This window comes from Dipodomys merriami, unplaced genomic scaffold (assembly GCF_024711535.1).
Source record: "Dipodomys merriami isolate MVZ:Mamm:240054 unplaced genomic scaffold, mDipMer1.0.p SCAF_27, whole genome shotgun sequence".
NCBI lineage: Eukaryota > Metazoa > Chordata > Mammalia > Rodentia > Heteromyidae > Dipodomys > Dipodomys merriami.
In genome coordinates, this window is record NW_027204159.1 from 3,984,302 (window position 1) to 3,998,949 (window position 14,648).

At 39.8% G+C, this 14,648-nt stretch overlaps 1 protein-coding gene across 3 annotated transcripts in view; it reads left to right on the plus strand.

The window, feature by feature from the left end:
- Camk4 (calcium/calmodulin dependent protein kinase IV) overlaps nucleotides 1-14,648 on the plus strand; it is a 215,009-nt gene that overhangs the window by 183,998 nt on the left and 16,363 nt on the right. For all 3 annotated transcript variants that reach the window (XM_070036034.1, XM_070036033.1, XM_070036035.1), the window contains 2 exons: nucleotides 8,398-8,473; nucleotides 12,114-12,240. In XM_070036034.1, the coding sequence (XP_069892135.1) occupies nucleotides 8,398-8,473; nucleotides 12,114-12,240 (203 nt within the window). The remainder of the gene's footprint in view (nucleotides 1-8,397; nucleotides 8,474-12,113; nucleotides 12,241-14,648) is intronic.

Sequence of the window (14,648 nt, forward strand, 5' to 3'; positions counted from 1 at the left end):
GGCTGGGTACACACAAAGGATGTCAGGGAGATGACATCCACAGCTCTTCTTGATCTTGACCTTGGAGAGCACAGGGAATCTGCAGGCTGGGTATGAGACTATCTTAAGCTGAATTAGAAGTTTGAAACTTGGAGAAAAATGAATTCCTTTAGATCTTTATACTGGCTTGATATTGACCCAAATAAAATATACTCCAAGAAGCTTAAGTCATATAGATAGTCCTTAGTCCATTTTTGAAATAGTCATTGTACTTTTCTGATGCCCAGACACTTCCTGATGGAACTAAATATTTAGTAGTCAACAACCAAGAAAGCCAAAAAAATCAACATCTGTTTCTTAAGGATAGAATACCTTAGTGAGAGAGTACAACTAATAAATATGTAAATTGCACAGAAAGAGGTGGTCATTCCTATAAAGTAATATAAAGTTGGAAAAAGAGAGTAGATTGTCATTTGAAATGAGTGCTCAGAAAATGGAATATCTGAAGAAAAAAAAAAGACTTGGAATCTGTAAGGAAGAGAACAAGTTCCATGGATCCCTAGGGAAAAATCATCCCCATTTTCCCAGGGACAAGGAACACCAACCTGAGGCGGGAGAGCACCTGAGTATCAGGTCCAGCCAAGAAGTTGTTTGGTTGCAGTGCAATGACGAGTGGAGAGTAAGGAGAGAGAATACCCATAAGAATACAGTTACCATTTGCTGCCGTAGGGCTAGCTCTTGGAATAACAGGTTTGGACTTGTTAATGTGGCTATGCCTGTTAGGTATCTAAGTGGAGACACATGTGGGGCAGAACAAGGGATGTCTGGAGTTCTGCAGCAAGTCATGAGACCCTTGGGCATCCACAAGTCACAAAAGGAGACAGCCACCAGGAAGCAAGAGAGAAGGAACCACTTCATTCATTTATAAAATGCCCAATTGAAGAGGGAGCTCTGGAGGAAGGGCACAGGTTTGGAGTCCACCATTCAAAACAATACAAGTGGGCCTGTCAGCCATGGAAGGGGCAGCCTCTCAGGCTTGGGATGTATTTGCAAAATACTGCCAGGAGCCACGACTATCAGAAAGGGGAGATGATGTATGGTCCTTTCACTTGAATCTCACTCAATCAATAAATAGTAAAGAAGACAAAGGCTTATCTATATGTTCTGGGTATGTAAACTATTGGATGGCTGTAACCAACTACTTACTAAAATAAGTGCTGAGTATCATTTGGCCTGAGGAAATTGATAACTCTGAGTTGGAAGAGGTGGCCACCAACATCATCCTCTTGCTACTTGTTTCTCTTTGAGTTTAGAGATAGCCTTTTACATTTTTCCCATCTTATTTTTTAATTTATTTTTTATTTTCTTTTAGAAAAGGGTTTCAATTCAACATGTCCATTTATGAGCACAATACATCTTAAGCTGTGTCACCCCTATTCATTCTCACTCATCTCTTCCAACCCAACCATCTCCTAAAGTTACCTGATTCTATTTTTGTTTGAGTTTATTAAATATTATGACAGTATTCACCTATCATTCTCCTCTTCATTCATCTGTACTCTTCCCCTTGGAGAGAGCTTTTTATGTATAGTGACACATCAAATGACAACATAAATCAGTTTCTAACGCTACTGCTATATAGCTGTGAGACCCTACTTCAAGAACAAAGCCAACATGCCAGAGAATTAACAGCTGTGTGGGGATTCAGTTCTATTATTATATATGTGGGGGTGAAATGATAGGAGGAAAAGAGGTCAAAGGAAGAGGTGATTGATGAACAGCACATGGGAAGAAGATGTGCTTCAAATGTGTTATTTGGGCACAGAATGTTCCATTTCCAAATGTTACTACAGAAAATACATGCATGTAGTAAAAATGAAAAAGTTTCAAAAGAATTATTATTACTAACCACCAATCAGAAAGTTTATGAAGTTCTTAGGGGAAAGCACAGCCTTTTCCATACTTCACTTATGGGATAGAGATTAAACTGTACATCTGTTACCTTATGCTTGCTTCTCTTTATATAGACAAGGGTCTTCTGTAATGCCAGTGTTGGGATGATTAGGGATTATCTGTTTATACTCCACCTCCTACAAGAAATGAATGACAACTTTTCACCAGTTAATGTTCCTTTGAAAACAGCATCCATCACAATTGTGATGTGATCAGAAAAGCCAGTGTGATTCAGATCTGGAGAAAATCTTGATTACCTCAAGATGGGAGGGGGACACCATAGAACCCGAAGAAAGAAAAATTACAGGTTAACAAAAATGACTTGTGTTTTCACTTTGCTCTTCTGAAAGGCATTCTTAAGTCTTTGATTTTTCTCTTCAGGGTATAATTTTTTAAATAAAAAGTAAGGTAAGGAAAACAGACTATCTCTTTATCTTTCTGTATAATTTATACAAAGAGAAAAATCACACAATTCTTGTGGCAAGGCAGAGTTTTTAACAGCTTAAATGGAAAGCATGAAGTAGGAGTCAGATTGACTGATGTCTGCAGTGTCAACACTCAGGCCCACTGGGGAATGGAAAGAATGATTGAGGATATACAGAGTATCACTTGTGTATTAAAACTTCCTTCTGACATTTTCTTTTTCTTCTCCACTCCCAAGTCAAACATGATTAATGTGACAGAGCCCTTCAAGCTTACACAGTGAGGCACACATGGAACGCTCAGCAGAGAGCAACAAGGTTATTGCTACAGGCAACTCTCCTTCAACAAGTGCTTTGAGACTGAGCTTAAACTTCACCAGTTACCATGCCACTTACCATACCTACTTGGGGCATTACCTTACTCATCTGTGGCCATAGCAGAAAAAAAAGACAAAAAAAAAATTTAAGCCCCAAATTTTACACAGTTAATGTACTCTCCTGGCAAATGGGATAGCCTAGCATGGGGCACATGCAAAAGAAAGCATTCAGTTGATTGTATTCAGCTGTGGGCACTACTGCTACTTCCAGCTTCTGCCCAGAGCGCCACGTTAGAAACTGAGGTAGGGAATAGAGTTCACAAGTACTGTACCTATGCTCTCCCAAATACATCTCCTCTTTCTGCCTCCCTTCTCCTCCACACTGTTTCTTACCCAGAGACAAAGTTTCTAGACAGCAGATGCCAGGATAAAGATGTAGTGGCTTTTTATAGCCCCCAGAAAACTCCCTCAACTCAAGACAGTGCTTTTCCTTTCAACTCTGGCAGGAAGAGTAGGCGGGGAAAGTCAGATCAGGCTATTAGATGCACATAGAATTCCCCGCCCCTCCACCCTGCACACACACATACAAAAGCCCTGACTATTTGGTTCACAGTCAGGCCTCTCTGCCTGGTTTACCTGGACCTCACCGTGTGCCTGGACCATGATGCTTCAGCTACACACACCTTAGTCCCTCAAGCACTTCCTGCTCCTTCATTAGGAGGTGCCATCTCCATTTAAAATGCTCTAGTCTCTCTCCTCAACCATTGCCCTCTGCTCCGTTGTGTGGTTTCTCCAGGGCCTTCACATCTCTTTGCAAACTTTGCTTCCTCTGATCATGTTTGCTAAGCCTTTACCAGGTCAACAGTCCATGAAAGACACTGCCTCCCCAACCACTTGTAGTCTTCATTTTACATCTCTTTGTGTGTTTGGTTTTGTTTATCTCTTTTTGTAATTAACATTGACCTCTCAACCAAACCATAAGCATAAGATGGCAGGGACTTCTCTGCAACCTCTAGCACCATGCCTGTCACACAGCAGGTGCTTAATGGCATAGTTAATGAATGAATGGAGCAGCCTGTTGATTTTACTCATCTTGATCCACTTCAGATTCATTTTACTGAAGAACTAACCGTGGCTTTCGAAGTCTCTGATAATGAATGCCACTCTGCAGTTTCAACTCACTAAGTAGGAAAAGGATCACCTAGGGCACTGCTGAAATGAGAAGGAAAAGCAGTGACTCCCATCACCCTTTGCTTTTTATCCCTAATGCTTTAGGAAAAGAGGGGCAGTCTAACACCAGTGGTTCCTGTGAGTGTGTCATAGGTCATACTGGTGCTTTTCATGCTAGGGCCATTTCCAGAACTGGTTATAGTGATTTTATTTGATAAAATAAGAATTGAATACCATCTCTAGATGAACCTTCAAACTTCTAGTTGCTTCAATGGTGCCACCATTTTATTTTTAAAGTACAAAAAACAGTATTCTATGGTTAGGTAGTAGGCTAGTAAATATTATAAATTTTTAATTTTAGTAGACTTTTTATAGTCAGTTTAAATTGTTTTTTGAAGGGAAATGCCTGGTATCTCATCAATTCTGGGACCATTCAACCAATTTAGACTGGTGGAGATAGGAGTAGAGGGTATCATGGGTGTTATGTAACATTAATGTTTGATTAGGAGTACCATGAGTGATAAGATTACCTTGACTCACTTAGAAGGAAGCTGGAAAAATCAGTAAATGCTTATTGATAATTTATGTGTGCACATGCATTTGGTGCTAGGCATTTAACCCAAGACCTTGGGCCTGTGTATGATATATTTTCTGCAAATTAATAGAATCAACTGTGAGGACACTGGATCCCTTGAAAATTTATTTTCTTTAAAAAAAAAAAAAGAAAAGAAAGAAATGGAAAGGAAATCTTCTGGCCTGGCATGGGGCCTGGTAGCTCACACTTAAAATCCTAGGTACTTGAAAAGGAGAGGAAGAAGAATCATGAGTTTGAGATTAGCTGAAGCAGTGGTTAGTGAGAGGATGGCTCCAGAACAAAAGGGCTAGCTATGTGGTGGCTCACATCTGTAATACTAGCTACTTAGATGGTTGAGATCTGAGGATAGTGGTTCAAAATCAGCCCAGGCGGGAAAGAATGTGAGACTCTTAACTCTAACCAGCAAAAAGCTGAAAATTGAGCAATGACTCAGATAGTAGAAAGCCAATCTTGAGTAAAAAAGCTAATGGAGAATGCTATTCCACTGTTGGTGGGAGTATAAACTTGTTCAACCACTCTAGAAAGCAGTATGAAGATTCCTCAAAAGACTAAATATAGAGCTCCCCTATGACCCAACAATCCCACTCCTGGGCATTATTCAAATGACCCCAAACAAGGCCACACTAAAGCTACCAGCACAACCATGTTCATTGCAGAATTATTTACTATAGCTAAGATATGAAACCAACACAGATGTCCCCCCCCACACACACACACACACAATGGACTTCTATGCTTCCATTAGAAAGAATGGCATTGCCCTATTTGTAAGGAAATGAACAGATCTGGAAAAAATTATATTAAGCAAAGCAAGCCAGGCCCAAAGAAGTAATAGGTTTCATGGTTTCCCTCATTTGTAATAACTAAAAGATGTCTATGATATTCTTAGCAGGGGATCACAATAGCCCAATCCCTAAGTGCATAGAACCATATAATGAAGGGTGTCAACATGAACTCCAAGAATTGGAAAAGAGATTCTTATTATGTCCTATAAGCAGTTTTTTTCTATTTTTCTTTCTATTTTGGTTTGTTGTACTCTCTGTCTTGTTGTATATAAGCTTATCTGATCCATGGAAGGTAAGAGGAATCACAGAAACATCAGGACAAAGGATAAACTAATGCAACAATGATACTCAGTACACACTATGTTGGAAATGAACTTTACAACTTGGTGGGAAGGGGAATTGGGGAGTGGTAAATGGGAGGAAGAGGGTAACAGTGTTTACTCTTTACCTTACTTATGTAACTGTAACTCCCTCTTCATCACCTTTACAATCATTTTTTTTTTTATTTAAAAGTTGATGGACAGTGCCCGGGGCTCTGAGTTCAAGTCCCAGTACCAGCATACAGGCACGCACGCGCGTGCACACGCGCGCACACACACACACACACACACACGATTGAGGCCTAGCTGAGTGGTAGAATGGTTGCTTAGCTTATATGAAGGCTTGAGTTTAATTTACAATAGTACAAAAATTTCTTAAGAAGGATTCACTGTAGCAAGAACATTTTTGGGCAAGGAACTTATTGTGGCAAGGAAAATATATGGCCCTGGGTAGATGCCTATGGCTCATGCCTACAATCCTAACTACTCAGAAGCCTGAGATTTGAAGGATCAGGATTTGAAGCTAACCCAAACAGAATTGCTCATAAGACTTCAGTGTCAAAATAACCAGTAAAAAGCAGGGCTGTTGACATGACTCAAGTGGCAGAGCACCAGCCAATCAAGAACCATTGAACAAACAAGAGGCCCTAAATTTAAACTCCAGTACCAGAAGAGAGCAGAAGAGGAAGGAAGAGAGAAAGGAAAAGGGAGATAGAGAGAAACAGACAGGCAATGAGAGAAGAAAACACTTGACTCTTGCCAGGATGTATCTCTAGCTGGCACAGGATAGGGCAATCTCATTGGTATCCACAGAACAAATCCTGACAAGGCAACATGCACAGTAGCTGCTCAGAGGGAAATAAAACATAGCAAGTTCTGAAGGCTACAATGCTTGCACTGGTCCTCTCTTCTTGCTTAAACAATCACATTTGCTACTATCACAATGGTAGCAGATTAAAGCTCTTAAGTAAACCTGGAAATTAGCTAGTCCAATTCGCAGAGATTTGAAAGGTAACAAGAAAAAAAATAAAACACCCAAGAGTCAAAAAATGTAAAAATCCCTTCCAGTGTATTTCTATATTTATGGTTGAATATAAGTATGGAACCAGATAGCATTTCAGGCCACACAAGAATTACTGATGTGAAGACTAGAGGGAAGATTACAGCACACTATCCATACATGCTAAATATGCGTGTTTGCATCAGCTCTCAGAGACAGTCAGGCAGTAGGAGCGCTCCTGGACATGCAGCCTTAGCCCATCTCCCTTTGCACGGTGATAAACAAAAGCATTTGCAAGTGGGAGTAAGCTGTTGGGGCTGGTGGAGGCTCCAAAATGCCTTCTGTGAGGCACAGATTGTCCCAGGAAACGAAAAGCCAACCTGACAGAGTGAAGGATGTTGGCATAGAACATGCATTTTTCTTAATTTTGTTAATTAAACCTCAAAAGGAAAATCTTCTAGGAATAAATCAACTGTAGATAAGAACAACTTTTAGATTCAGATACAGTTCTTGCTGGCTTGCTGGGTCATGTGTTCCTCTGCATACCTCTATTTCATGGCCATTTCTAGGCCCTTCATGTTCTGTGTTTATGAATCATAATTTCTGCAGGGAGAGAGATCATCCTGACTGGAAAGGGGTTGGGTAGAGAGGATAGCACTGAAGGTGGAAAATGTACAGTAATCTTTCTAGCAAAAGCAGTCCCCTAAGAGTAGACTGTCTAGAGCCTACTTTGCTGATCTTCCCAGAAAGTGACAGTGCCTGGAACAGGAGATGTAGTCCACTTGCTCCGAGCAGCCCCTGGAGGGGGGATGTAGTGTCTTGGTCTCCCTCCAGAGTCCTAGGCATTCACCAAGCAGCTTTCAAACAGGGACAAACCAGCACCCACAGCATCTTTGTTCAACATAGAAGAATGTCTGCCCTGAGCTGTAGTCCTGAGTTCAACCTCTGTATGGATGAAAGAACACTTAACTTCTCTTTCTCTACCTTTGGTAAACAAGCAACAAATGCAATCCTCATGGCAGATCATGAGACCCTTTCCTTTTTGACAGGTGAGAAAAAGCATAAAATACCTTGCTACTCACTCCAGGGCCATTTGATGGCTGAGAGTCCTTCATGTACACAGCAGTTGATAAAGCCAACACAAGCTCTCCCATTGTGGGTGGAGAAGTCCTCCTTACCAGCTCATGATGTTGAGATGACTGAGGACAGTTTCTCGCTGGTGTCTTACGTTCAACTCTAAATGCCAGATTATGTGCCAGGGCTCCTCCTCTCAGTTCCTTTTCCAACCTTCCAGCACCAGGGACTTGCCCATCCGTCCAACGTCTCCCTGGTCCTCACCCCACGAAGAGACACATACACTCACCCAACATTGAATTCTTCAAGCAATTCTAGATGTCAAGTAGAGTGAGTTGCTTCTTTCCTGTTTGTTGTGCTTAACTTTTATTTCTTTCTTTTGCTTTTCTTTCCTATCGAAAAAGCTCCCTTTGAAGAGATCTCCTGTAGCAGATGTAGATACACACACACACACACACACACACACACACACACACACACACACACACACACACACACACACACACACACACACACACCTGATTTGAGCAATATCACAATATTGTATCATTAACAGAATTAGTCTTATACACCCAAACACAGGAAGTCTATAATCCCCCCCCACCCCTAATAAAATAGATGTATGAATTTGTAGCTTTGTAACTGTGCTTTGGAGGGAAGATTACTTATGAAAGAGTTCTGAAACTCTGTAGATGACTTTGTTTCCTCTCCATTGCCTGTCAGGTGCTTAACAAGTGAATGTAATGAGCTCCAATTTAACACCGTTTTCACTCTTTCTGCAGCACCTGAAATTCTCCGAGGCTGCGCCTATGGACCAGAAGTGGACATGTGGTCTGTAGGAATAATTACCTACATCCTGTAAGTGAAGAGAAAAGAGTGCTTTCATGTCACATAACATTTTCTAAGAACCAATAGTTCTCATAAGAACCAAGTGGTTTAACTTTGTGGGTTTTTTTATTTTTATTTTTTATGCTAGTATTGAGGCTACACAGGGGCCCTCTCGCTCTTGCTTGGCTTTTTCACTCAAGGCTAGCACTCTACCGCTTGAGTTTCTGCTCCACTGTGGCTTTTTGCTGGTTTATTGGAAATAAAACTCTCATGGACTTCTCTACCCAGCCTAGCTTCAAACTGTATTCTTCAGATCTCAGCCTCCTGAGTAGCTATGATTACAAGAATGAGTGCCAGAGTGTAATTGTGGAGGTGGGAGAGAAGAGATGGTAAGGGAAAAACAAAAGAGGAGGCAACAATGCTTGATAGGAAATGCACTCATTACCTTGCTCATGTAACTGTCCCCCACTGTACAATATTTTTACAATAAAAAACATTTTAAAAAAGAAAAGAAAAAGAATGAGTGCCAGGCTGGGATTTTTTTTAATTCATGATTAATGTAGTTAGTGACAGAATTTTCTCAAGACAAATATTGCTTATTATTCTGTAATTTTCTTGGGACTACCACTTCTGTACAGGGCTTTACTGTTTCCACTTTGCTGTATAGTGTACATCAGATATGAGAAACCATTCAATGGTCAGTGACCATGATGAATGTACAAACCTATTACATGCTTTTCTTGTTTTGTTTGTTTGCATTTTCTCTAGGATAGACTTAGTCCTTTTAAGAAAGCAAATGCAAACTGGCTCATTTCTTCTCAGAATATTTCAAGTGCATTTGGTTTTCAATTTTGTTTTCTTCCTGTTATGTTTTTGAGGGCCCTTTTTATCCTCAGAGGTGGAAAATGAGCTAAATATTTTACTATCTGGTATCTCCAAACACATTAACGAGCTACTGTCTAATAAAGCATAAGGAGTTTCAGGAAATTTGCCAAAATGATGGTGGGATTGCAGGTAATGATGAGGGAAGTGTGAGGGTAGTAATGTTCCTGCACACCATTTGGGGTTTCAAAGGAGACACAGAGACACTGCCTTCTTACTGTGTCTTCACAAGATGAGATGAGAGAGAGAGAGCATGCTTTGTGGTCCCTTCTCATAATGGTACTAACCCTATGATATGGGCCCCATTCTGATGATTTTATCTAAATCCAGCTTCTTCCCCAAAGCCCATCCTTCCAAGGTGTAGCTTTTCCTGGATGGATCCAGATAAACCCTCTCCCAATGAGACATTCCCTAAACAAAGTTATTTTTGGACACACTTGAAATTTTCGTTCTCTCCAACTAGTTAGCCTGAGGGGAGAAATTGGGAGAGTTCTTTTGACTTATTATCACTGGTCCACCCTACCCCCACCCCACCCTTGCATTCTCTTCAAAGGCAACATTTGCAACATGTACCTGACAAGGACTTTTACTTCTTTTTTTCACAGTTCCCTTCTGGCCTCTAGTGATTTCGAAACATCCACACATTTCTAAATGGCTGATCCCAGACAAGCAACCCATTTTTTCTCCTCTTTCTCTTTAAGATGCTAGAGAAGTTCCTGGTTCCTGTTCTCTGCCTTCTTCCATTCGTTTCTATGTTGACCTTAAGTGGACAGTGGAAGTTAAGGTAGAGAGATGTCTTTATGATATACAAAAGAGGGCTTCATGTCTAAAGATGTGGTAAATCTGGGCTGTTCATCTGTTGGCTGCATCTGGTCACTGAGTTAAGACTTTTATGACCATCTCCTGCCAATAGACGAAGCTTCTTAGTTCCATTTGAAATCCAAACAAGAAGGAAATAGCACATTTTCATCCAGGCTGTTCCATTTTATATTAAGTTGGAACTCTAAGTAATCCTTTTTTGCAGTAAGATAAAATGAATCACAGCCAATTTTATTACAATTCTTCAAAATTTATACTAAAGATGTTCATTGCTTCTAAAAATTACGTCATCCTTTAGATAACGATTGCTTATTTCATCTTTCTCTTACCCTTTTTAATTTTTTTTCTTTATGGTTCTTCAGTAGCAGACAGAATCTTTGTCCAGTTAGGATCTGCTGAACTACTATTATGATTGATTCTTTTCAATATTTATAACCAATACTTGGCCTCTAAAAGAAGGGCTTTGGTCTTTTCAATCACTTGTTGGTTGGGAGAGATGGCCTTGATACCTGTAACCACATGACCTCATTTAGAATTAATCTTATATCCAGTCTTGCATTTCTAATAAAATTCACAACCCACCATTTAATGGGGTTCAGCTTATCTGACAATGTAATAATGATGACATATTGGTTGATACAACTAAAAGCTTTGAATACGAAAGACAGGCATTCTCAGTGCAATCCTCAAACCACTGAGAAGTCAGTCATTCACAAGAAATGACCCATATTTCCTTGGCTTTTTTAAACCCCATTAAGGACAAAGTTAACATACAAACATCAGCACATTCTGCAATTGAGTTTTATATGTGTAAGACTGATGTTAAATAACTTCTACTCGGTCTTTTAGCACCTGCCAGTGTTTCCAAACAGCATTGTTTGCTCTGACTGCAGTGGTCAAATAGTGGAGAATATGTGTGAATTGTAGTAAGGTGCTGGCTGGTAAAAGAAGAGGCCAATAATATGAGTGTGGTATTTGGGATAATGGAAGAAAGCAGAGACTAGTGAGTGAGTCGTTTCTGCTCCTCAAGAGACTGCAGTGGCGAATTCATGGGACAATTTATTATCTTGCTTAGTTGTGTACCATCTTCCACAGCTACATCACAACTCTGCACTAAATCTCAGAGGCCATGTTTCCCACAGAATGAACTTGAAGGATCTGTTGCTAGATCATTCTTATTATGTAATGATATTCCACTGCTTCTGCCTAATTTCTATACTAATCACATACTTGTAAAATGTATCTAATATTCCTACCTAAACCATGCTTGCCTACAGATGAAACAGAATCTGACCATCCCTGGTTGATTGCATTTGGCTTATAGTCTCTGGATCTTCAGACATCTTCACAATTGGGTTTATTTCTGCCTGAAACGCTCAGTTATACAACTGTGGGTGTTTTTTTCTTTCTCAGAGGCTGAGGAAAACCATCAGAAAAAAGTTTTTGTATACGTGCATAACAAAGTCTACTGAGTTGGTGTCCGTAAGAAGTTCTAATTTCCCCTTGTAATAATCTTTTCCACTATATATTTCCTTAATTGAGAGTAACCCAAGGTGTGAAAAGACTAGATACTGATTTTTTTTCAACTGTGTGATAAAAGTAGTCAAATTTTATTCCACCCATCTAACATAAAAAGACTCTAACTTCTACGCATGAAAAATATCTCTGGAAGACTTTAACGTGACGCCTATATTGTTAGCTATTGTAAAGGGTGTTTTTCATGTCATTATATTATTACTACTATTATTATTATTGCTTTAGAAGTCCTCTGTTCTTACTTCTTGGAGATATGATTTGTCTAGGCCCTACCTGTTGTGAATTATAACAAATACGCAATTGCATACAGGTGCTGAGGAGACACTTTCATGGCTGAAAATTGTGCAAAAGGGACTCTTGAATTTCTGCAGAAATTTAATTACATAAACTTAGTCTTTAAAGATCCTTTCCTCCCTCTATGTTTTCCCTCTAGACTTTGTGGATTTGAACCATTTTATGATGAAAGAGGTGATCAGTTCATGTTCCGGAGAATTCTGAATTGTGAATATTACTTTATCTCCCCGTGGTGGGATGAAGTATCTCTAAACGCCAAGGACTTGGTAAGCGCAACCAAAACACAAGGAAAAGAATTCATTTTATCTAATGATTGAGAAAGCCTTTTTAGAAGCATGCCATCATTAATCCTGCATTATAATTTTAAGATATTTTAAATAAAAATTATTGCATTTTTCTTGAGAATGAAAAATACATATTTTTACTCATCAGTATTTATATTATTACAACTTACACTTATTGTAATATTAATGAGTTTCTCTTCTTGATATAAATACAGATAGAGCCTTGCTTAGGAAAAACATAGTGAAAACTAAGTCAATTTAACCATCCTATATATAGAATTTGCTGATTACTTGCCTTGATTTAGACATATTTCAAGTAAATTTCATTCAGTTCTTGAAACGTCACTCAAACTTATTAAATTATCTTGACAATAACACAAGTCCAATATGTCTCATACGTAACCTGTCTCAAAAAAGTTCCACTGTATTGATGCATTTTCTTTTTGTGTTGTATTGCTTCTCACTTAAACTAATAGTGAAGCTTACCTGTACTCAAGAAACAACATGCTTCTAAAAAAGAGGACAGGAAGCGTATATGTAACTTAAATTGTCAATGCCTATCCTAAAAACTTAAGAAGAGTGCCAGGCACCAGTGGCTCATGCCTGTAATCCTACTATTCAGGAGTCTAAGATCGGAGGATCGTGGTTCATAGCCAGCCAGGGCAGGACAGTCCGTGAGACTCTTATCTCCAATTAACCACCAGAAGACTGGACCTGTCACTGTGGCTCAAGTGGTAGAGCGCTCTCGCCTTGAGCTGAAGCACCCAGAGTTCAAACCCATGACCAACAACAACAAAAAAAAAAAAAATTAAGAAGAGTGAGGGAAAGGTTGGGCTCCAAGGGGTGAGTGACAGTGTTGAAAGGGGTGACATTAATCAAGATGTACTGTATTCTTTTTTTTCGGGGGGGGGGGTCTGGTCATGGGGCCTGAACTCTGGGCCTGGTCGCTGACCCTCAGCTCTTCAGCTCAAGGCTAGCGCTCTACCACTTGAGCCACAGCGCCACTTCCGGCTTTTTTCTTTTTGCTTATGTGGTGCTGAGGAATCGAACCTAGGGGCTCTGGCATGCAAGGCATGCGCTCTACCACTGAGCCACCTTCCCAGCCCTGTACTGTATTCTTAAACAGCTTTGTTGTATGGCAAAAAAAAAAAAAGGGGGCAGACCAGGAATATTATAAAATTAGGTTTCCTTTCAGTCTTCAGGATTAAAGTAGAGCTTTTACCATCTCCATCCTGGAGTCCCTTCCTGAAAGGAAGAGAGGTGTGGCAGGGATCCAAAAGTCCTGGGACCTCACCCCCATAAGCCATGTCACCTGCTCAGCAGTCACAAGGGGCCAAAATTCACTTATCCTTAAAAATGGCCTTCAAGGACAACATGCACTGCCATTTCTAGGAAAGAATAAAGTGGAATACAGCTGTTAAAAAAAATTCACCTTTATCCTCTCTCAGCCTTTCCCATTCCTGGGCATTTACCCTAATGATCACAAACAAGGCCATACTAAAGCTACCAGCACAACTATGTTTATCGAAGCATTATTCACCATAGCTAGGATATGGAACCAACCCAGATGCCCCTCAGTAGATGAATGGATCAAGAAAATGTAGAACCTATATACAATGGAATTTTATGCTTCTATCAGAAAGAATGACACTGCCCCATTTGTTCGGAAATGGAAAGATTTGGAAAAAATCATATTAAGTGAAGTTACCCAGTCCCAAAGAAATTTAGGTCCCATGGTTTCCCTTATTTGCAATAATTAGTATACATATAGGATTGTCTTATCAGATGAGCTGAAAAGCTCAAAAACATGTACAAATGACCATATAAGATGATGCTAAGTGAAATGAACCCCAAGATATGGACACAAGAGGTCTGTCTTTATTGTTACTGTTTTAAATGCACCATGTGATTTTATTTTTTGTTGTTGCTGTTTCCTTTGTATGTTCTTTCCCCTATGGCATATCCCCTGTTGTCACTGTACTTAATTTTGATACCCTGCATCTTGTATATACATATGTCTAATCTGGGGGGGGGGGGTGGAAGGGGAATAACAAAACGCTGAAACAAGGACACAGGATGACCCATTACAACAAGGATACCCACAGGACAGTATATTGGAAACAAACTTTACAACTTCAAGTGGCAGAGGGGGTGGGGATAGGAGTGTGGGAGGTAGGGAGGGAAGGGATACTGGGCAACAACGAGGAAGGAAGGGGTAACAATGATTGACAAGTAATGTACTCATTGCCTTACTTATGTAACTGTAACCTCTCCGTACATCTTAACAATAAAATTTTTAAAAATTCACTGCCAATCCTATAGTGAAAAACTACATAGAAAAAAAACAAAAGCTAACTTTTTGGAATCATCAGAGAGATCTTAAGAGTCAT